This window comes from Aquarana catesbeiana, linkage group LG01, assembly GCF_042186555.1.
Source record: "Aquarana catesbeiana isolate 2022-GZ linkage group LG01, ASM4218655v1, whole genome shotgun sequence".
Lineage (NCBI taxonomy): Eukaryota > Metazoa > Chordata > Amphibia > Anura > Ranidae > Aquarana > Aquarana catesbeiana.
The window spans coordinates 591,746,133-591,770,433 of NC_133324.1; the positions used below are offsets into that span (position 1 = coordinate 591,746,133).

General features: G+C 41.2%; 1 protein-coding gene and 1 long non-coding RNA gene across 5 annotated transcripts in view; one reads left to right on the top strand and one right to left on the bottom strand.

The window, feature by feature from the left end:
• The window catches only part of LOC141107486 (uncharacterized), an 88,316-nt gene extending 68,725 nt beyond the window's left edge, over positions 1 to 19,591 (bottom strand). Inside the window, exon 1 of one of the 2 annotated variants that reach the window (XR_012235919.1) lies at positions 19,131 to 19,591. This is a non-coding gene — a long non-coding RNA (uncharacterized lncRNA). The remainder of the gene's footprint in view (positions 1 to 19,130) is intronic. The other variant, XR_012235918.1, reaches the window with a different exon arrangement.
• The window catches only part of PSD3 (pleckstrin and Sec7 domain containing 3), an 864,447-nt gene that overhangs the window by 212,257 nt on the left and 627,889 nt on the right, over positions 1 to 24,301 (top strand). Inside the window, exon 1 of one of the 3 annotated variants that reach the window (XM_073598214.1) lies at positions 18,630 to 18,832. The exons of the other annotated variants lie outside the window; for them this stretch is intronic. Within the exon in view, the coding sequence (XP_073454315.1) occupies positions 18,802 to 18,832 (31 nt within the window). The 5' untranslated portion in view covers positions 18,630 to 18,801. Of the gene's footprint in view, positions 1 to 18,629; positions 18,833 to 24,301 lie in introns of those variants that run through there. 3 annotated transcript variants of the gene reach the window in all.

Below are 24,301 nucleotides of genomic sequence, written 5' to 3' on the forward strand. Positions count from 1 at the left end.
GGACAGTTTGATTGTTTCTTCAATCCTGGACCCCTCAGGCGTTAGGTCACCCGACCAGGATTTAGTCAAACAGTGTCTTATTTTTTTATTCCAGGACTTGTATAGCACTAGATATGGCATAGATTTAACACAGTGTTTGAAATATTCCTCAGAGATCTTGGTCCATATTGACACGATGGCTTGTCAGCTGCGCATGCATGATGCGAATCTCCCGTTCCACCATATCTCAAAGGTGCCAGCAAGGTAGCAAAAATATACAAATTTATTATAGAAAAATAATACCACATATACACCAGACTGTGTCAAAAAAATGACTATACGTGAACCAAATACCACCACTAACAATAAAATAGACAATGTTGTCTAACCTGTTGGCTTATAATCTTAATTTATAGACACTATACATGAGACGATGCAAGTCCAGCTAGCCAACTAGATGTGATTGTATGTGTAGTGGTGGCCATCTGTATGTTGTTCTTTGTTTTTAGACAACGTTGTCTATTTTATTGTTAGTGGTGGTATTTGGTTCACGTATAGTCATTTTTTTGACACAGTCTGGTGTATATGTGGTATTATTTTTCTATAATAAATTTGTATATTTTTGCTACCTTGCTGGTTCCTCACTGAAGAATTCGTTTTCCCTCTTCACCCTTTTTTCTGATATGCCCTCTAATTCAGAGGAACACACCCGCCCATGATCCTCTGAGCTCCTGGGTGTTTGCAAGTAGCTGCATTTAAAGACAGATGTCTTCTGGGTATTACCCCCATCTGTCTATAGTTATATCTAATTAAGCAAAGTATCTGGTTCATAAATCCTCTCCTCTTTGTTCATATCTCAAAGGTGCTCTATTGGATTGAAATCTGGTGACTGTGGAGGCCATTGGAGTACAGTGACCTCATTGTCATGTTCAACAAACCAGTTTGAAATGATTTAAGCTTTGTGACATGGTGTATTATCTTCCTGGAAGTAGCCATTAGAAGATGGATACACTGTAGTCATGAAGAGATGGACATGGTCAGCAACAATACTCAGGTAGCATAGCCCGTGGCATTTAAACGATGCTCAATTGGTACTATGCAGCCCAAAATGTGCCAAGAACATATCCTCCCCACACCATTATACTACCAACACCAGCCTGGACCATTGATACAAGGCAGGATGGATCCATGCACTCATGTTATTTACGCCAAATTCTGACCCTACCATCTGAAAGTCGCAGCTGAATTCAAGACTCGTCAGACCAGGCAACATTCTATTGTCTAATTTTGATGAGGCAGTGTGAATTGTAGCCTCGGTTTCCTGTTCTTAGCTGACAGGAGTGGCACTCGGTGTGGTCTTCTGCTACTGGAGCTCATCTGTTTTAAGGGTCGATGTGTTGTGCATTCAGAGATGGTATTCTGCATACCTTGGTTGTAATGAGTGGTTATTTGAGTTACCGTTGCCTTTCTATCATCTTAAACCAGTCTGTCCATTCTCCTCTGACCTGTGACATCAACAAGGCATTTTTTGTCCACACAACTGCTGCTCACTGGATATTTTCTCTTTTTTGGACCATTCTCTGTAAACCCTAGAGATGATTGTGCTTAAAGATCCCAGTAGATAAGCAGTTTTTGAAATACTTAGACCAGCCCGTCTGGCACCAACATCCATGCCACATTCAGCCCAGGTTCACACTGCTGCGGGACTGAAATCGTTCAAGTTCAGCTGAACTTGCACAATTTCATTCCCGCATGTCAGTCTGACGATTTCAGAGACCTCTATGTCTATTGAAATCGCACCTGAAATCACCAAAAGTAGTACAGAAACTACTTTTGGGAATTGGTGTGGCGTCGCACTGATTGGGACGGTTCCATTGCGGGCAATAGCCGCCAATTTGGCATGCGATTTGACATGTCAAATAACATGCCAAATCACATCATTGTGAACCAGTGCTCAAAGTTACTTTAATCCTCTTTCTTCCCCATTCTGATGCTCGGTTTGAACTTCAGCAAGTCATCTTCACCACGTCTAGATGCCTAAACGCATTGAGTTGCTGCCATGTGACTGGCTGATTAGCAATTTGTGGTACAAAGCATTTGAACAGGTGTACCTAAAAAAGTGGCTGGTGAGTGTATATATACATTTACCAGCCACTTTATTTGGGACACCTGTTCATTTTCTTGATAACACAACTTGCTAATCAGCAAATCACATGGCAGCAACTCAATGCGTTTAGGCATCTAGACGTGGTGAAGACTGTAATGGTTGTATGCATTGAGCCCATAAAAAGCTGTGGACGACATAAATTTTGTTCAGGTCTCAGCCATGTTTGTCATAATAGCCAATGATCTTACCCCCCTTCAATTAATGGAATCCATAGGCTTAACTTTAATACCTTAACACCCTTCATTATCTCAACTTCTAGACAGCAGACACCAGCACACAGGCCTTTGCAGAGCTGTAAACAGCTAATTGAGTTCTGTCAGGATGTCTGTTAGTTTCTGCTGACCAGATCTATCATAAAACTATGATCAAATCCTTCAGTGCTGTCACCCATGGTTTGTAGGGCAATTAAAGCACTAGGAACACATAGCTGCCATAAAATGTCTACACAGAAAGCAGTCAGGCATGTGGCGACCTCTGCCCATTTCACAACTTAAAGTGGGGTTCCCATTTAAAAAAAAAAAAAAAAAATTAAAAGTCAGCAGCTACAAATACTGCAGCTGCTGACTTTTAATTGGACACTTACCTGTCCCTGGGTCCAGCGATGCGGGGGATCGAAGCCCCGCTCGTCTCCCCCTCTGTTCGGCGGTGCTGGCATTGCAACTGTGGGCGCCGGGCTGTGGCTTCACAGCCAGGCACCCACTGCGCATGCGCGAGCGCGCCATGATTGGCCGCTCAGTCATCTGGGACCTGTAATGGGTCCCAGATGATTGACAGGAGGGAGGGAGCAGAGCTGAGCCCTTCCTGTGCCGAGGGGGAAGTGATGTCACCAGCCCAGGAACTGAAAGAAGCAGACTACTAGGGACCCCCTAGCAACAAGCATTTAGAGGTGAGTAAAAAAAAAAAATCCCAATTTTTTTTTTTTTTTTTAGGCACATTCATGTATTTTTTTTTTTTTTTGGGTGGAGCACCACTTTAACAAAATCCACACACAGTTCATAAAATCAAACAGGACAAAGACACATTAATATTAAGTATATATTTGAAAGGGGAATATCATCTCGAACAAATCGAGGTCATACTATACTAGCACATACAGAGGGGAAGAAAGCAGTCAGATACCTGCTGGGTGACTGGTCCATCTGATATACAGTACTCTGTGTTTGGTACTGGACATAAAATTGAATGCTGAAACATAAGCTACTGGTTCTAGAATGCGACCTGCACATATTGGAAGATATTAATATTAATATAAAATTGTATGTAAGAGAGGCCACTCCCCAGACGCTTAATTGGTCAGATGGCCTCTGTCAACACCCCTTTCATCCCAGAGAAAAGTGGCATGCCAGGACAGTTTGATAGTTCTCATGTACCATCAACCAATGAACATCTGTCAAGTTATGAGAACCAATAACAATGTGTGTGTGTGTGTGTGTGTGTATGTGTATATATATATATATATATATATATATATATATATATATATATATATATAATATTTATTTATTTTTTTTTACATTCACTGTTCTCAAAGATCTTACGATCTAAGATCCCTAACTCATATTCTTACATACATTAGGATCAATTTAGGTGGCAATTAATCTAGCAGCATGTCTTTGTAGTGTGTAAGGAAACCAGAGTACCTGAAGGAAACCCATGCAGGCATTGGGAAAACATGCAAACTCCATTCAGGCAGTGCCGTGGTTGGGATTGGAACTGATGACCCTAGTGCTGCTAGGCAGAAGTGCTAACCACTTATCCACTGTGCTTATATCAACCATCAGGGAGGCATCAGAACTTGCACAGCTCAAAAGACTAGTGGACCTGCTACTGGTTTGGGCAGAACACTATGCTCTAGTCCTGATCTCTGTGCACATCCCAGGTTTGGAAAATTGTCACACAAACTTACGCAGTCATCAAGGTCTGGATTCCGGAGAATGGTCTCTTCACCTGGATGTGTTTACAGCTGTCTGTCATAGGTGAGTTCAACAACAAACTGGACAGATTTGTTGCCAGGACCAGGGATTCTTGGACCTTCCCAATGGATGCTCTGGTTACTCTAAAGGATCATTTAAACCTGTTCTACTCCTTCCTCGCCTACTTCACAGAATCAAGAAAGAGGGCATTTAGATAATTCTCATTGCATCCAACTAGCCCAGGAGGTCAAGGTACTCACATGCAGTCAGACTCCTGGTAAACTCTGTGGGCCCCCTGGATCTTCCAGATCTTCTGTCTTAGAGGCTACTATCCTGCTGCTCGGTCACTGGCTCTAAGGCCTGGCTGTTGAAGCCAAGATCCAAAAGGAGCTGGGCCTATCAAATTTGGTTATCCCTATGCACCTAAAAGCTTTGAGCCCTTTAGGGATATACCTACTTTGCCCTTGCAAAGTTGTCTTTTTTTTGTTGCCATCACTTCTACATGGCATTTTTTTGGCGGCTTTGATCTTTGAAGAACCCGTTGTTGTGCTACACAAGGTCTACGTTATTTTAACATCTAGGACCTATTTTCTTCCCAAGATATAGTTTCTTCCTTGAACTGGTGGTGTCCCACCTCTATATACTGTGCCTAAACATCCTAAGTAGATCTCTCGCCATTGTTTAGATGTGATATGCACTATTTGCATAACCCATGGTTCCAGAATACTTCATCCTGTGTCTTGTATTTTACTACAAGAAAAAGAATTACAGGCAAAATTACCATTCCTTTTTCTAACCAAATAAACATAAAATGTTGCTTATAAAAAAATATTTAGCCAAAATTTGAAGCTATAGGCTCCTTTTCACATTTTCCCTTGTAGACTCTTTTTCGCATTTACCTTCATCTTGTTACAGCCTGTTCTATACAGACCTTGTTTACACAACTACACAGGTTAAAAATAGCAATGTTTGCACTTTAACACTCATTGCATTCTTGTTCTACCATCTTTTTTTTCCAAATTCTCATTTGGATATTTTTCCCCATCATCTAAGAAAAAAATTATAAAAATACACAGAACTGTGCAGAAAAAAGGGAAAGGACAGGATATTCTTATTTAAGTTTTTTTTTTACATTTTCATTTTTTATCTTTAAATCTTTCAGGAATGTAAACAAATGCATTCCTTTCATTCAGCATCTTAGCTGACCGTTTGTTTTCATTTTACTTTTGTAGGTAGAGTACAGTTCATTCATAAAACTGACTGAGCTTTATTTAAAGTGTTTGTAAACCCCCCCCCAAAAAAAAATTGATCCTGATCCCTTAAAGTATGTTACACAGTACAGTGCTTTAACCCTTTCATGCCTTAAGCCTATTCCAGACATTTGTTGCTATATATATATATATATATATATATATATATATATATATATATAATAATAATATAACATTATTTATATTTTTTTAGCAGAGACCCTAGAGAATAAAATGGCGATCGTTGCAATATTTTATGTCACTCTGTATTTGCGCAGCGGCCTTTCAAACGCAATTTTTTGGGAAGAAAGACACTTTTTATGAATGAAAAAAGAACTAAACTGTAAAGTTAGCCCAATTTTTTTGTATAATGTGAAAGATGATGTTACACCGAGTAAATAGATACCTAATATGTCATGCTTTGAAATTGTGAACACTTGTGGAATGGCGACAAACTACGGTACCCAAAAATCTCCATAGGCGACGCTTTTAAAAATTTTAACCGTTATCAGGTTAGAGTTGCAGAGGAGGTCTTTTGCTAGAATTATTTCTCTCACTGATGATCGTTGCAATACCTCACATGTGTGATTTGAATACTGTTTACATTTGCAGACGTATGCGTTTTCTTTACTGCGCGAGCACCGGGGAGCTTAAAAATTTAATTCATCACTCAAAAGCCAACCGTTGGCTCTAAAGGTTGGTATCAGGGTGATGTCTGCAGCTGCAGGCATTACCTCGTCTTAACCCCTTCAAGCCATGAACGCAAATTTGCACACGGTCGGCGCGAAGGGGTTAACCTAAAAAACCTGCTTGATCCTGCCTGGTTCTGCCCCCCCCCCCTGTAAACTGACCACAGTTTATCATGGCTGCTGAGCCCTGACACTGCAGTCAGTTTACGTGCGCCGTCATCCGCAGCTCTCCTCTGTTCTCTCTGCTCTCCCCCCTCCCCCTCGCCTGTCAGGTAGTCTGTGCCGCTCTGCTCCCTGCCCCTTCCCTTCTTGCTGCTATAATACCTGTATCGTAAACATACCATCCCCTCTGTTAGCTAATATATATGCTGATTTCTATCTTATTTCACAGCGCCTCCCGGCGCTCACGTGACTGCTCGGCTCTCTCCTCCTCTCCACCTCTCCTCCCCTCCTCCTCGCTGATGTCAGTGGGAGTTCTCGGTCCCTCTGTAGTTGTCAGCCTGGGAAAGGAGAGAGCCGTACAGTCATGTGAGCACCGGGAGACCCTCTGAAATGTGGTAGAAAACTTTTTTTATTTATTTTTTATTTTATAAAGCACAGACACTGGGACACATAATGTTAGCTAACATAGGGGATTGTATGTTTATGATACAGTGGCTTTACAACCGCTTTAACTAATAGTAATCTAGTTAATTGCAAATGTGTCTGGCCCCCGCTGTATACAGCATTACTAGTGCTTTGGTGTGCAGGACCTACTTGTGAAACCAATTGCCCCCTACTACCTCATTGTTCTGCAAAAACTAAAATAAAGAAGACCCCTACAATAAAAAAAAGAGAAATACAGCTGTAGAGAGTAGTCAATTAAAGCGTAGTCCCACCCTTTTTAAAAAATTCCCCCCTTTGCAATGCCCCCCCGGTGTACAGTGCTAAATGGCAATTTTAATTTTGTTTTGGGTATGTAAATACCTTTTTTTCTTGTCTTGGTGCGGAACTTTCTGTCCTGGCCACCTTGGTGAGTACGTCATTGGGTGAGTCCCATTGACTCTTGGGATATCGGCGTCATCTATCCCAGGAGTCTTTGGGAAGCCCAATTTTCAAATCTCGCTGTATTTGCAGATTTCCCCGACCACACTTGCTGGGTTCTCGCTTGATTGATGGATTGCCATAACAATGGGGCGGGAACATCCGCCGCTATTGCTATGGCAACCTGCAGACAACAACCTGTGCCGTGCAGTGTCTCAAACTGACCCATATTAACAAAAGTGAAATGTCAATAGGACATGGCTAAATTGATAACTATACAGGCTACAGTAGAGGGTCACAAATACTAGTTAAAAGTATTCACATATTAGCCAACCTGTGGGCAGTTTGCAACAGTGTCCAAATGCCTTTAAACGAACAGAGAGGAGAAAAAAATAAGGGAAGAGTAGGGGGTGTCAGAGAGGAAAGAGGGGTAATTTCCTAGAGGTTCATTGGATAGCCTCCTAAAAGGGATGATTTGTTCTTAAGGAACCAAAGTTGTCAGTTGAGGAACAAAAGTGAAGCATCAAAGTATAGCTGTCCACTAATGGCTGCCAAACTTTAGTGTATTTGGTGACTGTCATGTAATATTGCCTCAATTTTGGCATGGATTATGGCCTGCATCACTCTATTCTTAGTTTCTATCAGAGAAAGAGAGGAGGATTTTCATACTTTCGCTATAGTTTTGCTGCTGTTAGAAACTGCTGTAATAACTTAAATTGGGCTGTCAAAATATTTTTTGGTTGTCGGTGCAATAGAGCTATTAGAGGGTCGGGGTGAGTGATTTAGAGAGCAATGTTGATAGAATTAAAAAAAACGTCTGTCCAAAGCATGCAAACGATGGCACAGGACCACCAAGTATGGTGGTGAGCGCCCAAGCCCCTACAGTTGTTAAAGCATGATGTCTGGATATCTGCATATCCTGGCAGGGACCAAATACCAGTGAGTCAAAACTTTGTGGTTTGCCTCCAGGGCGACAGTATTTTGGTGTTTTGGGTTGAAGATTTGATTTTTGACCACATTGTAGTCCAGTCCTCTGGTGTCAATGTAAGGTAGTTTTCCATTTATGTATGTTTTATCCCATTTATGTTTAGAGTGGGTTAGAAGTACAGCAGGAGCTGTACTACTCTGAAAAACTTCAAGATTTGTTTTTCAGAAGTATGAAGAAAGCCTGCAAATAATTAATTTACAGGTAAGTAAAGACACTACTAATAATGACATTTTTGTGCCCAGTGTTGCACTTTGAAGTATAGTTTATTAAGGCTAAAAGTCTGTGCATCGCTTGAGATAAGTCAGACCTTCTCCCGAGTATTACCATTAAGCAACGTATGCAAAATTGCACTATACTTGGTACTAATCACCATATGCTTTATTACTCACCTTCATTTTTATATAACGAAAAGCAATTAAAATGAACCATTTTATTAAAAATCAAATCTGTTAATATTACATCCTAAGTAAAAAACAGAATTACAGTGAAAAATTACCGCCACACATCCTTTTAACGTAAATGTCAGCTGTAACATTCTCCATCTCCTCCTGTGTGTATGAAATGCCATGACATGAACTTTTACTCTTCTTTTTGCTAGTGACTTGACCTTCTTTCGTGGCCATGGTGAAAATGGAGGGAGATTATAAGCTACTGTGGATGGTCAGGTAGCGGTTAAAGTAGAACTCTAGACAACAAGCTAAAAATAACAAAATATTAAATTGCAGCGCTCAAAAAAAACAAAACAGTGTTAATACAAATTAATACATCAATGAAAATGCATCAAATTTCATGCCACTGTGACATAATGTGAGTCAATGCATATTTATCTCCCAATTCATAAGAGTTATGCATCTATAGAGCAGTCAATTAATTCCAACGATCTTTAGGCGCTCCCTTGGATAGGTCAATCTTTCCAGGGTCCATCTTCCTCCCTACCTTTTTCTTACATCTCACTTACTTACTGCGTATCTGGGACAAAACGCAATCTCGATTGGTAATTTTCTCTAAATTAGTTATTTGGTAATCTACAGTTTTTACCTGCGATGGCCCGGACATGTTTTTGAACTTGGAACAAGGAATCAATGGTTGAACTGGTTCAAATCCTTTGTCGGGAAGCTCCTTTTGAATTTGATTTCTATACAGCCGTTTTCATTTATGCACCATTTGGAATATTGTCAATTGTTGTCCTTCCTTTCCTCCTTCCCCTCAATTGACTTATTTATAAGGAAGCCAGATCTGTTTGAGTCCCTTCTCATATAAGACTCTTCACCCAACCATGTTCTCTCAGTAGTATACAAAGCTCTTCATCTGAAACTCCCCCCTGATCTTCCAGATTTTACAACAAAATGGGCAGCCGATCTTAACGTGTAAATCACAGTAGAGGAGTGTGAAAAATTGTTTACTCTTACTCATTGTCTGTCATTAACGACTAAGGCTCATGAGACACACTTTAAACTTCTCTCTTGTTGGTATTGGTGCCCGACGCTGCTTCAGGTTTCAGATTTATATTGGTGCTGTCATTCCGACAGGGGCTCTCTTGCATATTTGGTGGGAGTGTCCCACTATTCTGGATTTCTGGAATTTGATCCTGCGAGTCACAGGCCACAAAGCACTTTGCTTTCTATCATACCTGGTTCTATTAAGTGTATCAAAAAGGGTCTCCCGAGAAATCGGCTAACAGCCGCAAGATCGGTTATACTGCGCCATTTGCGGACGGCACATGTTCCCCCTCTAACTGAGTGGATTACAGAGATGGATTACATTGTTGGAGTTCCTTTTGGCAAGCGAGTTGGATACAGACGAATAATGCCATAAAATAAGTCTCTCTTGGAAGTAATTTAGGGAGTTATCTGAATTACAGAATCTCCTTATGGGACAATTGTAGTTTCTGAAGTTAGTCTAAGGTTGTGTGAAGTCTTTTCTGGTTGTTCACTGTTGGCTGTCCCCCCCCCCCCCCCTTTTTTTTATATATAGTTTTCTCCCCTCCTCTTCTTCTTTTTTTTTTTTAAATAATTTTTTCTTTCTCCCTTTTTTTGTCCTACCATTTACACGCTTCTTAGCGCTGGTGATTAATACTAAAGAATGATATTATGAATGTTAATTTTTGTTGGCAATATGGAGCCATGATGTGTCCACTTTCTTTTTAAATCAAATAATTGATGCTGTTTAGTAGATCATATGTTATAGCAATGCTTTTGTACCGGTCCAATCCTTCTTTCTTGTGTTATATTTCTTATGATCTGCATGGGGTGTTTGTGAATCACATATTATGTACTGTATACTTTTATATCTAAGCACTTTGTATTTTTGATATACTTTTTGTCGTTGTTACAGGTACATACAGTGTCTCACAAAAGTGAGTACACCCCTCACATTTTTGTAAATATTTTATTATATCTTTTCACGTGACAACACTGAAGAAATTACACTTTGTTAAAACGTAAAGTAGTGAGTGTACAGCTTGTATAATAGTGTAAATTTGCTGTCCCCTTAACATAACTCAACACACAGCCATTAATGGCTAAACCGCTGGCAACAATAGTGAGTACCCCCCTAAGGGCCCTTTCACACTGGGGCGTCGGCGGTAAAACAACGCTATTGTAAGCGGCGCTTTACCGTCGGTATTCGGCCGCTAGTGGGGCGGTTAAAAACCACTGTATAGCCGCGCTGTCCCATTGATTTCAATGGGCAGGAGCGGTATACACACCGCTCCTTCACCGCTCCGAAAATGCTGCTAGCAGGACTTTTTTTTCCGTCCTGCTAGTGCACCAATCCAGTGTGAATGCCCTCGGGGCTTTCACACTGGAGAGACAGCAGCGGCTGTTTTGGGTCGGTTTGCAAGCACTATTATTAGTGCAATAGCGCCTGCAAACCGCCCCAGCGTGAAAGGGCCCTAAGTAAAAATGTCCAAATTGGGCCCAAAATGTCAATGTTTTGTGTAGCCACCATTATTTTCCAGCGCTGCCTTAACCCTCTTGGGCATGGAGATCACAGGTTGCCACTGGAGTCCTCTTCCACTCCTCCACCTTCCATTTGAGGATGCCCCATGGATTCCCAATAGGGTTTAGGTCTGGAAACATGCTTGGCCAGTCCATCACCTTTACCCTCAGCTTCTTTAGCAAGGCAGTGGTCATCTTGGAGGTGTGTTTGGGGTTGTTATTATGTTGGAATACTGCCCTGTTCAGTCTCTGAAGAGAGGGGATCATGCTCTGCTTAAGTATGTCACAGTACATGTTGGCATGCATGGTTCCCTCAATAAACTGTAGCTCCCCAGTGGCGGCAGCACTCATGAAACCCCAGACCATGACACTCCCACCACCATGATTGACTGTAGGCAAGACACACTTGTCTTTGTACTCCTCACCTGGTTGCCGCCACACATGCTTGACACCATCTGAACCAAATAAGTTTATCTTGGTCTCATCAGACCACAGGACATGGTTCCAGTAATCCATGTCCTTAGTCTGCTTTTCTTCAGCAAACTGTTTGTGGGCTTTCTTGTGAATTATCTTTAGAAGAGGCTTCCTTCTGGGACTACAGCCATGCGGATCAATTTGATGCAGTGTGCGCCATATGGTCTGAACACTGACAGACTGACCCTCCACCCCTTCAACCTTTGCAGCAATGCTGGCAGCACTCATACGTCTATTTCCCAAGACAACCTCTGGATATGACGCTGAGCATGTGCGCTCAAATTCTTTAGTCGACCATGGCGAGGCCTCTTCTGAGTGGAACCTGCCCTGTTAAACAGCTGTATGGTCTTGACCACCATGTTGTGGCTCAGTTTCAGCGTCTTGGCAATCTTCTTATAGCCTAGACGTTTTTTATGTAGAGCAACAATTCTTTTTTTCAGATCCTCAGAGAGTTCTTTGCCATGAGGTGCCATGTTGATACATTGTAGCAAAGTGTAATTTCTTCAGTGTTGTCACATGAAAAGATATAATAATAATAATAATATTTACAAAAATATGAGGGGTTTACTCACTTTTGTGAGATACTGTATATACCACCTTTGTACTTTATATTCTATGTGTTAAAAATAATTTAATACATTTAGATTGAACATAAATAAAATAAAGTAAACAGCCCTCTTTGTGATCTGTGTGACTTTGTTCACCAATCTCAAATAGGCAACACCAGCTGTGGGTGTCCTTCCACCTTACCGTATGTTTTGCTGTCTATAGATAGAGCAGCAGTATACACTTATTTCACTATTGACTCTGTTCACTCATAGACTGGTGTGGTTTTCCTTCAATCCTCCTCTCCACTGGGGGCCGTGTTTGCACTCACATTCATAATACCAGCAACAACAGAATGAAGCATCATAGTTTAATAGTATCTCATAAAAGTACAGAGTGCACACCAATAAGTGAAAAAGCTCACATCATAATTCTGAAGAATCGCCAAATAAAAGCCGATTAAACACTTACATCAGTCGCCGCCAATGACCGTTTAGCGTGGCGGCGTGATGTCCTTAGATTAGCTCCGCCCACTGTGTTTCACGCACCCGCATATCATCAGGGACTTGAAATCACACAAATCACAAAAAAGGACTGTTTATTGTATTTATACATTGAGAACTATTATGAATTGGGAGATAATTATGCATTGACTCTCATTGATGTATTTATTTGTTTTAAGACAGGATTTTTTGAGCACTGCAATTTAGTCTTCTATTTATCCAGGTGTGTATATATCTGGTGTGTATATATCTACCCTTATTGCACCCAGTTGAACTGATTTTTTTGGGATAGCACTATCTTTTATTTTATAACCAGCTAAAAATGCAATTAAAAAAATATCAATGGTATTCATAGAGCAATGCTCATGATCACAACTAAAGTGCACTTTTCGTTCCAAAAAAAGAAAAAAAAGACGATGGGGGGGAAAGTAGAGGTTGGGGAGAGAGGAGGACGTTATAAGGAGGCAGAAAAACACAGGAAGGAACAATTTCATGAAAAATAGATCACAGACCAATTATGTACTGAAGTGTATGAAATATTTGCAGAGAATAAGGATATTGTTTAGTGTCACCCTAATCTTTAATCTTTGTATATTGCACCAGCATGACAGCAATTGTACTACCACATTATGTTATCTTGCACCCAGTTTTTAAAACAAGTCTGTACAGTTGTCATCTTGTTATAGAAATTGAGCCATTATTCATTCAATCCAATGCAATATTTCTTAATGGGAAAATAATCACAAGATAAACGAATGAACGCGTAAAAATAAAGTATTTGGCGTCTTAAAATTACCTTTTATAATGGACATACCTTTCATTTAAAACACTGGGAATCCGGTTTATCCTGAACGTCTGAGCCATTTTTTTTTTAAAATAATAGCTTAAGGGACCTTAAAGAGGAACTGCAGTCTGCTCACAAAATTTGTAATCAAAACATCTTTGCCGTTCTGAAGCTTCCCTCCAATCACTTTGCATATTATTTTATATATACTATGATTCTGTACTTGCCAAATATGCTGCAAAAATCTCCCTCTACTCCACCGAGTCTGGCTGCAACCATTTTAACTGTTGGCAGCTGAAGCTGCTGCCTGTTCACTTTCTGGATTTACACAGACACACAGAGGCACAATTCAGCTCTGCAGCTCTAATTAGCCCTCTTATGACTCATTCCCCCTCCCTTCCTGGCAAACTCTCACAGTGAGAGAGAGAGAGCTGTGCATGATGTCATAAGCCTAGGCTTTTTACCAGACAAGAAACAGGAAGTGGGCTGTTGAGATATTTACTGGCAGAAAAAGAAAATTACTATCCAAAGTTAAAACAACAAGGGCAGATTTAATAGACGTGAAGTTAAAAAATGACTGAAAGTCTGCTTTAATATAACAGAGTTTTTAGCCCCATCTAAAGGGGGGTTTAACCCAAGTCCGCTGTTTAGAGGGTGGGCTGTTGCCATAATGTGCAGGTATGTACAGCCTGCTTGCACATTTATGCCACACTTACTTCACAATGTGCTGTCCTCTAGCGATGACAGGTCCAGCGTCCAGTCACCACTCCATTCCCTGGCTGCTACTGCTCCCAGGTCCTTCAATGGTTGTCTTCAGCTTTTGGGGAGCCACTGATGATGTCCCTTCCCAGATGCATACAGGTGCTACATTGTCCCTGGCACCGGACTTCATGAGCACAAGAAACTAAAAAACTGCTAGGAGCCAGGGGAAAAGTTTTTTTTGGCAAACAAGACTTTGTATACAGTGCCTTGCAAAAGTGTTCACTCCCTTGGCTTTTTACCTATTTTGTTGCATTACAGCCTTTGGTTCAATGTTTTTTTTTTAACTGAATTATATGTGATGGATCAGAACACAATAGTCTAAGTTGGTGAAGTAAAATTAGAAAAATATATACATAAAACAATTTTTCAGAAATAAAAAACTGATAATTGGCCTGTGCGAATGTATTCACCCCCTTTGTTATGAAGCCCATAAAAAGCTCTGGTGCGACCAATTACCTTCAGAAGTCACATAATTAGTGATATTATGTCCATCTGTGTGCAATCTAAGTGTCACATATACACACCTTTTTGAAAGGCCCCAGCGGCTGCAACACCTAAGCAAGAGGCACCACTAACCAAACACTGCCATGAAGACCAAGAAACTTTCCAAACAAGTAAGGGACAATGTTGTTGAGAAGTACAAGTCAGGGTTAGGTTATAAAAAAATATCCAAATCTTTGATGATTCCTAGGAGCACCATCAAATCTATCATGACCAAATGTAAAGAACATGGCACAACAGCAAACCTGCCAAGAGACGGCCGCACACCAAAACTCACGGACCGGGCAAGGAGGGCATTAGAGAGACAGCACAGAGACCTAAGGTAACCCTAGAGCTGCAGAGTTCTACAGCAGAGACTGGAAAATTTTTACATAGGACGACAATAAGCCATACACTCCATAGAGTTGGGCTTTATGGCAGAGTGGCCAAAAGAAAGCCATTACTTTCAGTAAAATGGCACGTTTTGATTTTGCAAAAAGGCATGTGGAAGACTCCAACATGTATGAAGGAAGGTGCTCTGGTCTGATGAGACTAAAATTGAACTTTTTGGCCATCAAAGAAAACGCTGTGTCTGGTGCAAACCCAACACATCACATCACCCAAAGTACACCATCCCCACAGTGAAACATGGTGGTGGCATCATCATCGTGTGGGTGTGCTTTAGCAGTCAGGACTGGGAAACCGATCAGTGTTGAGGGAAAGATGGATGGTGCTAAATACAGGGATATTCTTGAGCAAAACCTGTACCACTCTGTGTGTGATTTGAGGCTAGGACAGAGGTTCACCTTCCAGCAGGACAATGACCCCAAACACACTGCTAAAGCAACATTTAAGTGGTTTAAGGGGAAACATGTAAATGTGTTTGAAGGGCCTAGTCAAAGCCCAGACCTCAATCCAATAGAAAATCTGTGGTCAGACTTAAAGTTTGCTGTTCACAAGTGCAAACCATCCAACCTGAAGGAGCTGGAGCAGTTTTGCAAGGAGGAATGGGCAAAAATCCCAGTGGTAAGATGTGGCAAGTGTCCAAAGTGACTTGGAGCTGTGATAGCTACCAAAGGTGGCTCTACAAAGTATTGACTTTAGGGGGGTGAATAGTTATGCACATTGACTTTTCTGTTATTTTGGCCTATTTGTTTTCTTCACCAAAAAAAAAAAAAAAAAAAAAAAAAAACACAACACACATCTTCAAAGTTGTGGGCATGTTCTGTAAATTAAATGATGCAAATCCTCAAACAATCCATGTTAATTTCAGGTTGTGAGGCAACAAAAACACAAAAAATGCCAAAGGAGTAAATACTTTTGCAAGGCACTGTATCTCTTTTACCAAAACTCCTAATTCCTAGCAGTTTTTTTACTGCAGTACTTTAGTTCCACTTGATTATTGCAGTCTTTGTCATGCCATTTTGTTTTTACCTTCTATTTACGTATTAAATCCTCTTTGCTCCCTTTTTTTAGTGTACTATCACTTGCCCACTAGCCCCTTCCAGGCTTAATTAAAGAGCCAGTCCAGTTTTCTCTTTACTGAAGTTCAATACTTTAAGTATCTTGGAGAATAGGCTTTAACGCTGGAGAGTAGTGATTGGGCACTGTCAGGAAAAGACAGTTATGTGATTGATAAACCTTTCTGCGTTATAGGGTATTTAAAACTGTGTGTTCACCTTTCAGCTTTAAAATGCCCAAGGGATGTCAGAAGTGTGCATAGGCATACTTTAATGGCTAAGTTTAATAAAGAACCTGCCACTAAAAATATTACCATATTTGTATGGTCACCAAGACTTTCACATTTGAAAGTCTGACGACTCTTGTTTGTTCAACTTAAAGCAGTAAACGGAAGTTGAGAATTTTCATATAAGCCAGCAGAAGTGCAAAAGGGCCTCCATATTGGTGTGGTACCTAACATTCTAGAGGTGCCCATATACAGACTGATAACTGAAAATGATAGGTTATGGATAGATTATGCAGTCAACTTTTAAAACTCATACATATCTATGTGAATATTTTAGCGCCAAAATGTTATCTTTGTTTAGACACATTGAACAACCCACACTGATTTGAGAATGGCTTGGGCCTGCCTTATCTTTAATATGTATGGCTACCCTTGCATGATAAAACAGCATATAAGCCAGCTGAAGTGAAATAGGACCTCCATATTGTGTGGTACCTACTGTTCTATGGGTGCCCATACACAGACTGATAATTGGAACAGTTATGTAGTCAACTTTTAAGACTTGTACACATCTGCATGGATATTGTAGCACCCACAAGTTTTTGTTGGCTGGACACATTAAACAATCCACATTGAGTTGAGAATGGCTTGGGCCTGTCTAATCTTTTATGTGTGTGGCTATCTTTGCATGAAACAACAGCATATAAGCCAGCTGAAGTGAAATAGGGGCTCCATATTGTGTGGTACCTAACAGTTTAAGGGTGTCCATACACTGACTGATAATTGGAATGGTAATGCAGTCAACTTTTAAGACACATCTACATGGATATTGTAGCACTGAAATGTTTTCTTTGGCTGAACATTTTTAACAGTCTACATTGAGTTGAGAATGGCTTGGGCTTGCCTAAACTTTTATGTGTATGGCTACCCTTTTATGTTTTTGGCTACCCTTGCATGATACAACAGCATATAAGCAAGCTGAAGTGAAATAGGCCCTCCATATTGTGTGGAACCTACCATTCTAAGTGTGCCCAAACTCAGACTGATAATCGGTACGGTAATGCAGTCAACTTTTAGGACTCGTACACATCTACATGGATATAGTAGCAGCGAAATGTTTTCGTTGGCTGGACACATTGAACAATCCACATTGAGTTGAGAAATGCTTGGGCCTGCCAAATTTTTTGTGTGTGGCTACCTTTGCCTAATACAACAGCATATAAGCCAGCTGAGGTGAAATAGGGCCTGCATATTGTACGGTACATACCATTCTAAGAGTGCCCATACATAGACTGGTAATTGGAACGATTATGCAGTCAACTTTTAAAGACACATCTGCATGGATATTGTAGCACCAAAATGTTTTCCAAGGCTAAACATTTTTAACAATCTACATTGAGTTGAGAATGTCTTGGGCCTGCCCCATCTTTTATGTGTATGGCTACCTTTTTATATGTGTGGCTACCCTTGCATGATACAAAAGCATATAAGCAAGCTGAAGTGAAATAGGGCCTCCGTATTGTGCCTTCTATTCTAAGGGTGCCCATACACAGACTAATAGTAGGAACGGTTATGCAATCAACTTTTAAGATTCATACACCTCTACATGGATATTGTAGCAGCGAAATGTTTTCGTTGGCTGGACACATTGAACAATCCACATTGAGTCGAGAAATGCTTGGGCCTGTCTAATATTTTGTGTGTGGCTACCTTTGCATAATACAACAGCATATAAGCCAGCTGAAGTGAAGTAGGGCCTGCATATTGTATTGTACATACCATTCTAAGAGTGCCCATACACAGACTGGTAATTGGAAGGGTTATGCAGTCAACTTTTAAGACACATCTGTATGGATATTGTAGCACCAAATGTTTTCCAAGGCTAAACATTTTTAACAATCTACATTGAGTTGAGAATGGCTTGGGCCTGCCTATTCTTTTTGGTGTATGGCTACTCGTTTGTGTTTAAGGCTACCGATACATGATACAACAGTGCTTAGAACATCAAATGACAATATATACCAAATAATATTCATGCTATACAACCATTTGGCCAAACACTTTATATAACCCTAGAAAGCTTTCTCAGTGTGTATTTCTAACAACAGAAACTAGGGCAAAAGCAGAAATACAATTTACCTCAGCATAAAAAGAGTCATTCACTAAGAAATAGGCCAAGCATATAAACTGCTAATAAAACAACTTTTCCAATGTTGCTTTATTTTACAAATGTTTATAAAAGATGAAATTGTCCTTAATGAGCAAGTTAATTTTAAACCTTTTTTGTACCAGCTCCCTTTGCACAAACAATAGCTTCTACATTAGCAGTGAGCAGTATTTCCAAATCTGTGTTATACATTAAAAGCTCCAGCCCGTTTGCAAGGATTTTTTTCCTCCTGCTTTAAGGTTGGACAGAATGAGTCTGCAGCTCCCTCCTCGCTCCCATAATGCTGCCATTTACATCACTGTGTGCAGCGCTGGACAGGAGAGTGCCAGGAAATTTGAAACTAGTATGCATCCAGTTATGTGGAATCGCGGAGCATGAATTAGCAGCGTCTCCTTTTAGAGAACTTTATTGAAGCGATACACTGATGACCCCATGCAATCTCATTGATCGATGGGTAACTGCTGCAGCTGCCACTGTCACTGTAAGTAATCTCTACGGCTAGCTTCTAAAATGTGTAATCTCATCAATAATCAGATGCTGCCCCCACCTCCAGAGATGTGTGTTATGTGTTTCTGTAAGGCTTGGATGTGCCAAGATTTACATGGTGATTTTGTATATGCAAGGGAAAATCTGCAGCTAACTCAATGTAGAAGAGAAGCGATGGATGATTTCATTATGTCTTTCTCTGCATCCCTATAAAATGCAGTGCCAGCTCTATTCCTACACAAAGCCTGTACTGTACTGCATAGACTAAACAGATGCTGGCTGCATGAACTTACCTGCTACGTGTAACCGCCCATGGACGGATTCACTAAATTGTCCTTTACCCACTGGATATCAGATCCAAGCTGACCTCTCAAATATAATCCAGGACAGCTTTCCTTCTTTGCTTTTTGCAGAGAAAACACAGTCAGAATGGGAGGAGTCTGCATTAAAGGGCACTCTGCTATACGGTTGCAGCACTAGTACCTTATTGTAAAGGATCAGGCTGGGTTGGCTTGGGTGGATTCCTCTATGCTTACAGCATGTCTTGCGGCTGTCTTGCTTCTCTGTCTGTTAAGTGGCTGCACATGTTCTTTAAAAAAAAAAAAAAAGACAGAAAAGGAAAAGCAAAAAAAAAAAAAAAAATCAGTAAAGAAACAATCGTCTGCGTTTCAGACAAAAAGGAGTCCGGCATACATTCCACGTGGACACATAATGTATTGACTTTCCTGCGTTCGGTTATTCTTTTCAGATGTTTCACCAGACATGAGCACTGATGGATTTTGCAGACTATTTCAGGGTTGCACTTGAGTGAGTTAAGCCTGGTGTTCTATATTAACCTCAGGAACACCAATATAGTTTTAGCGCTTTTGCTGTTCTAGACAAGAATGGCAGGATTGCAAACACTTGTAATGGCACGTTTGATTTGCAGGGTCAAATGACTCTATTATTAACAGTGGTGACAGTTCATAGATGATGAGTTTTATTTAGCAGAATTCTGATTACCAGTATGGGATTATTGGGCTAGGCCTACTGCATAGATATGAAATTCCATTGTCGGGATAAGTTACTATGGGATAGTAACTTAAAAATGTACTAAAGTAATTTGTTGCTGTTGTCACCATAGAGGAAATAACCAGAGGATGAACAGGGTGCATAGAACACAACTGCGGCCAGGACCTGAAGGAATAAGGGGATGCACTCTGTGTTCCTAGATATCAGCTGGCACCACTAGCTTCTCCTCGAAGTACAAACCTAATCAACCTGCATAACAGGCAGTCAACTTGTTCGACTCTATAATAAATTGTCCCCTACAGGAAAGCCATTTTAATTCTCCCCTACCCTGCTGCCCGCCAATCTGTGCACTAGTAAAGAGAAACTGCTATCTGAAGATAAAGAATCAAAAACTTCCCGGTGTGTCAGATTCCTTGTCCCACTCTACACTCAGTGGTTTGACCCGCTAGCAGGGCTGGTGCTAGACTATTTTGTGCCCTAGGAAAGACCAGCTACTTACTTTTTAAGACAGTAGAAAATATTAAAATAGCCTGTAGCTCAGGTGACACGGTCCCGCTTTATATCACCTGATATCCATAATGTTTCTCTGGACACTGGACTTTGTGTCATGCCCAGTAAGGGTCTGGTGGTACACCGCTCTGGGATCACAGAAACCTTGGTCTCTGTATGAGTGCAGAGCCCTGATATCGGCTCTCAGATCCTGGGCCTGTTATTGGGAGTGCCAGGAATTTCTCTTTGAGGTGCTTCCAGTTCTGAGGGCTGTGTGACTACCTGTTACCCTGCCAAAACACAGTGCACCATGGATCATTGGTGCTAAGGTCACCACCGTGGCCACATTATTCATTACTGTAGAAAATGGCAGCATTTGAAGAAGGAGAGATGAGTATTCAATGTCTTCTTTTCAGGGAACAATTTATTGAAGAGTTTTATTTTAGCAAGAGAGTCACTTTAACTAAAAACGAAGGGCTCATTTACACTTGCTTCGGCTTCAACAAGGCTTTGGACAGGCTTTGTTAAAGCTCTCTGAATGCTAGTCAAAGCTCCTGTCATTAAATAAAAAGGTTAGCTTACAGTCCTGTTTACACCCTGCTTTTTCTTTGCTTCCACTTTGCTTCAAAAATGTTACCCCATGTAGCTTCAGTGGTGCTTCAAAGCGTCTTCAAAGCCTCCATAGAGGTCTATGGCAAAGCTCGCTCAAAGCCCCATCGAAGCCTTATCGAATCACCAAGCAAAAGCAGGAGCAAACAGGACTGTAAGCAAACCATTATATTTAGTGACAGGGGCTTTGACTGGCGTCCAGAGAGCTTTTAGGCTGGATTCACACCTATGCAGTTTTAGTGCTTTTTGCATTTTGCAGATTTGCACTACAGTCCATTTAACATTGTTTCCTATGGAACACGTTCTGTAGTGCAAATCTGCAAAATGCAAAAAGCACTAAAACTGCATAGGTGTGAATCCAGCCTGACAAAGCGTGTCCGAAGCCTTGTTTTGAAGCAAGTGTAAACTAGCCCTAAAGGAGAACAAAAGTCTGCAATTACTTACCCCCCTTCTTGTTCCTGGGGTTGACACCTTATGTTCTGCTTTATCCAGGTGTAGGGTCTTTGGCTGTCTTGATTGCCCACTGGGGATCATCGTATCTTCTGCACATTTCCATGGGAATTCATTCTTGCACAGAGGTGTGCCAAGTCTGTACACTGAGCTGCGCATGTGCGGCTTAGCATACATTCTAAAGAAGATTGTAAACAGGAAGGTAGGCTTGTTTATTGTAGAAGAGACAGAGCAATATTTGTTTTTTACAGTTTGGTACCGCTTTTAGGATGGTACCTCTTCCATACAGAATAGCTGGTTTATCAGGTATTATATTCCTCAAACAAAATCCTGTCTTTTTTTTTGGCCAATGTCTATTGATTATTTTGCTAATTTGGGCAATCTTGAAAAAAAAAAAAATTTCTATAAATGGTACTCTACCACCAATCAGAAAAAAAAATACTGGTTCAAAGGTCAAAAAAAGTTTGTTGAAACAAAAAATGTTACTTTGAAAAAAGAGCGCTAGAAAATGTTTGTCTGATTCAACCAGTGTTAAAGTACAGTTCTCAGGAAAAAAAAAAAAAAAAAAAAGTACCAAAATTGCTTTTCACTTAGCTTTTAAAACTTTATTATGCATGTAGAGACATACAGTATAACTTAACAACCGTGTTGAGAAGATGAACAATTAATCTATAAGGGGACCTTACACTGGATGCTCTCCCCCCACCCAGTCTCACTGTACTGTAATCCCGCTATCCTGCGCTATCAGGGCCTGGGGATTTGAAATCCCTGCAGCTTAATCTCCTTTCTCAGCGTGTACAGACAAGAGGTATTATAAGTGGTCAGCACCGTCACATGGATGGCGCTGACCAATCAGAGTCCGTCTAGCCTATCTTGTCAGGGCCGCAAGGAGAGAAAGCCAGGAGGATTTCAAATCCCCGGACCAGTGAAGCGGCATTTCAGTTCCTGACAGAGCAGGATCGTGGAACTACAGTACAGCGGGAGCAGGGGGTATGGGGAGGCAGTCCAGTGTAAGGTCTCAGAAGAACAATTCAAATTCAATTAGAACTATCAAAAAGTGTTTTTTACAGCTCCTAATGAATCTTTATTGAACATCAGATGTGTATTTTTTGTGCAAAAATATGATGTAGATGGAGTCAGAGATGACCGACACTAGCTTTCATTTTGTTAGAGAGCATCTGCATCCAAAGTTCTTGTTTTTCCTTTACGGGTATTAATAATTACATTTGATATATTTAATACTGATTTATATTAAAACTAAGTGTTTTTGTGAGTTTTAGTGAATGTGATCAATCAGCATACTATATCCTGCCCTCATAGTGTTTAGCAATAGGAGGACATTGAGGAGGAGGGAAGGAGGGGAGTGTCATTTATCACTGTGTATATACCCACATGTGTGACTCTATAGTCATGTGGGCTGCACAGACAAGAAATGAAGGAAATGAAATGAAAAGCTTATGTCATGTTTCCACGTACCTTATAGATGAGCCCCGTTAATGCAGAGGAAAGCCTCCCTTAAGTATCTGATTTACGGCCCCTGATAATAGAGTAGACAGGGGACCTGAGTGTACACAATGGTATGAGTGCCTGGCAGGTGGATAGTCAGAGTTTCTCTGGAGTTCCTGATGCTGGTGGGATGAGATGTCGGCACAGCGAGCAGTAGAGGAGCTGGGACAGCACAGCAGCAGTAGAGGAGCTGGGACAGCACAGCAGCAGTAGAGGAGCTGGGACAGCACAGCGGCAGTACACAGCGTATCAGTCCTGAGAGATTTGGAGTACAGATAGGCACAGGCACATACAGGTTAGAGAAACCGGACAGGTACAGCAGCAGAGGCAGGTTGGATACAGGCTTGGTTGGCAACAGACGAACAGCGAGGTAATAAGAGGAGCATGCAGGATCAAAGTCAGGGACAAGCCGGGGTTGTGTACAGGCAGCAGGCACAGATAGTCAAGGGAAAGCTGGATCAAAACACAAGAACAGGATCTCAAAGCAGGTTACAGGTAGCAGGGGTCACAGGAAGCTGCAGATCAGACAGCACTGACTGTTTACAAGCCCAGTTTAAATAGGAGATCTGGACCAAGAACCACACGCGCACCGGCGCTCGCAGAAGTGCACGAGCAGCAAGATTTCTTCTGTGTCAGAAACCATGAATCAGACTGAGACAGAAGTGCCGTTAAATCACACTTGTTTAATAAAAAAGGTAAACAGCGTAAACATAGTCAAAACATAGCCAGAGTTCAGGAACCGGAACGGATAGTCAGACAAGCCAAAACGTCAGGGAGCCAGAAGGAATATCAGCCAAGCAAGTTTTTTAACAGGAACACAGGAGAGCATCTCTCAAAATGTGACCAAGGCGAAGGCAGAGATCATCTGGACTGGACAGCTTAAGTAGGCAAGACCGACGAGCAGGATCATCAACAGGTGAGTCACTGTGGAGAGATAGGAGCTGGCAATTAGCCGACAGCTGAGCGGCCAGCTCAGAGAAGGGGTGGGCTGAGCCCAGCCCTGACAGTATCCCCTCTTCAACGACCCCTCCCCTTTGGAGGACCACCAGGCTTGATGGGAAAACATCTATGGAAAACACGGAGGAGGACAGGGACATGTACGTCCAAGGATGGGACCCAAGAGCATTCCTCTGAACTGTACCCTTTGAAATGCACCAGGTACTGTATGCGTCAACAATGGACTGTACTTCATACTCCTCATGGTTCTCAACCTGAACAGGGCGAGGACGTGGCACTGAGGTGGTAAAGCGGTTGCAGACCAAAGTTTTTAATAAGGAGACATGAAATACATTTGAGATACACATATTAGAAGGAAGGTCTAATGCATAAGCCACTGGGTTAATGCTGCAAAGAATACGGAAAGGCACAATAAACCGAGGTGCAAACTTCAGAGAGGGAA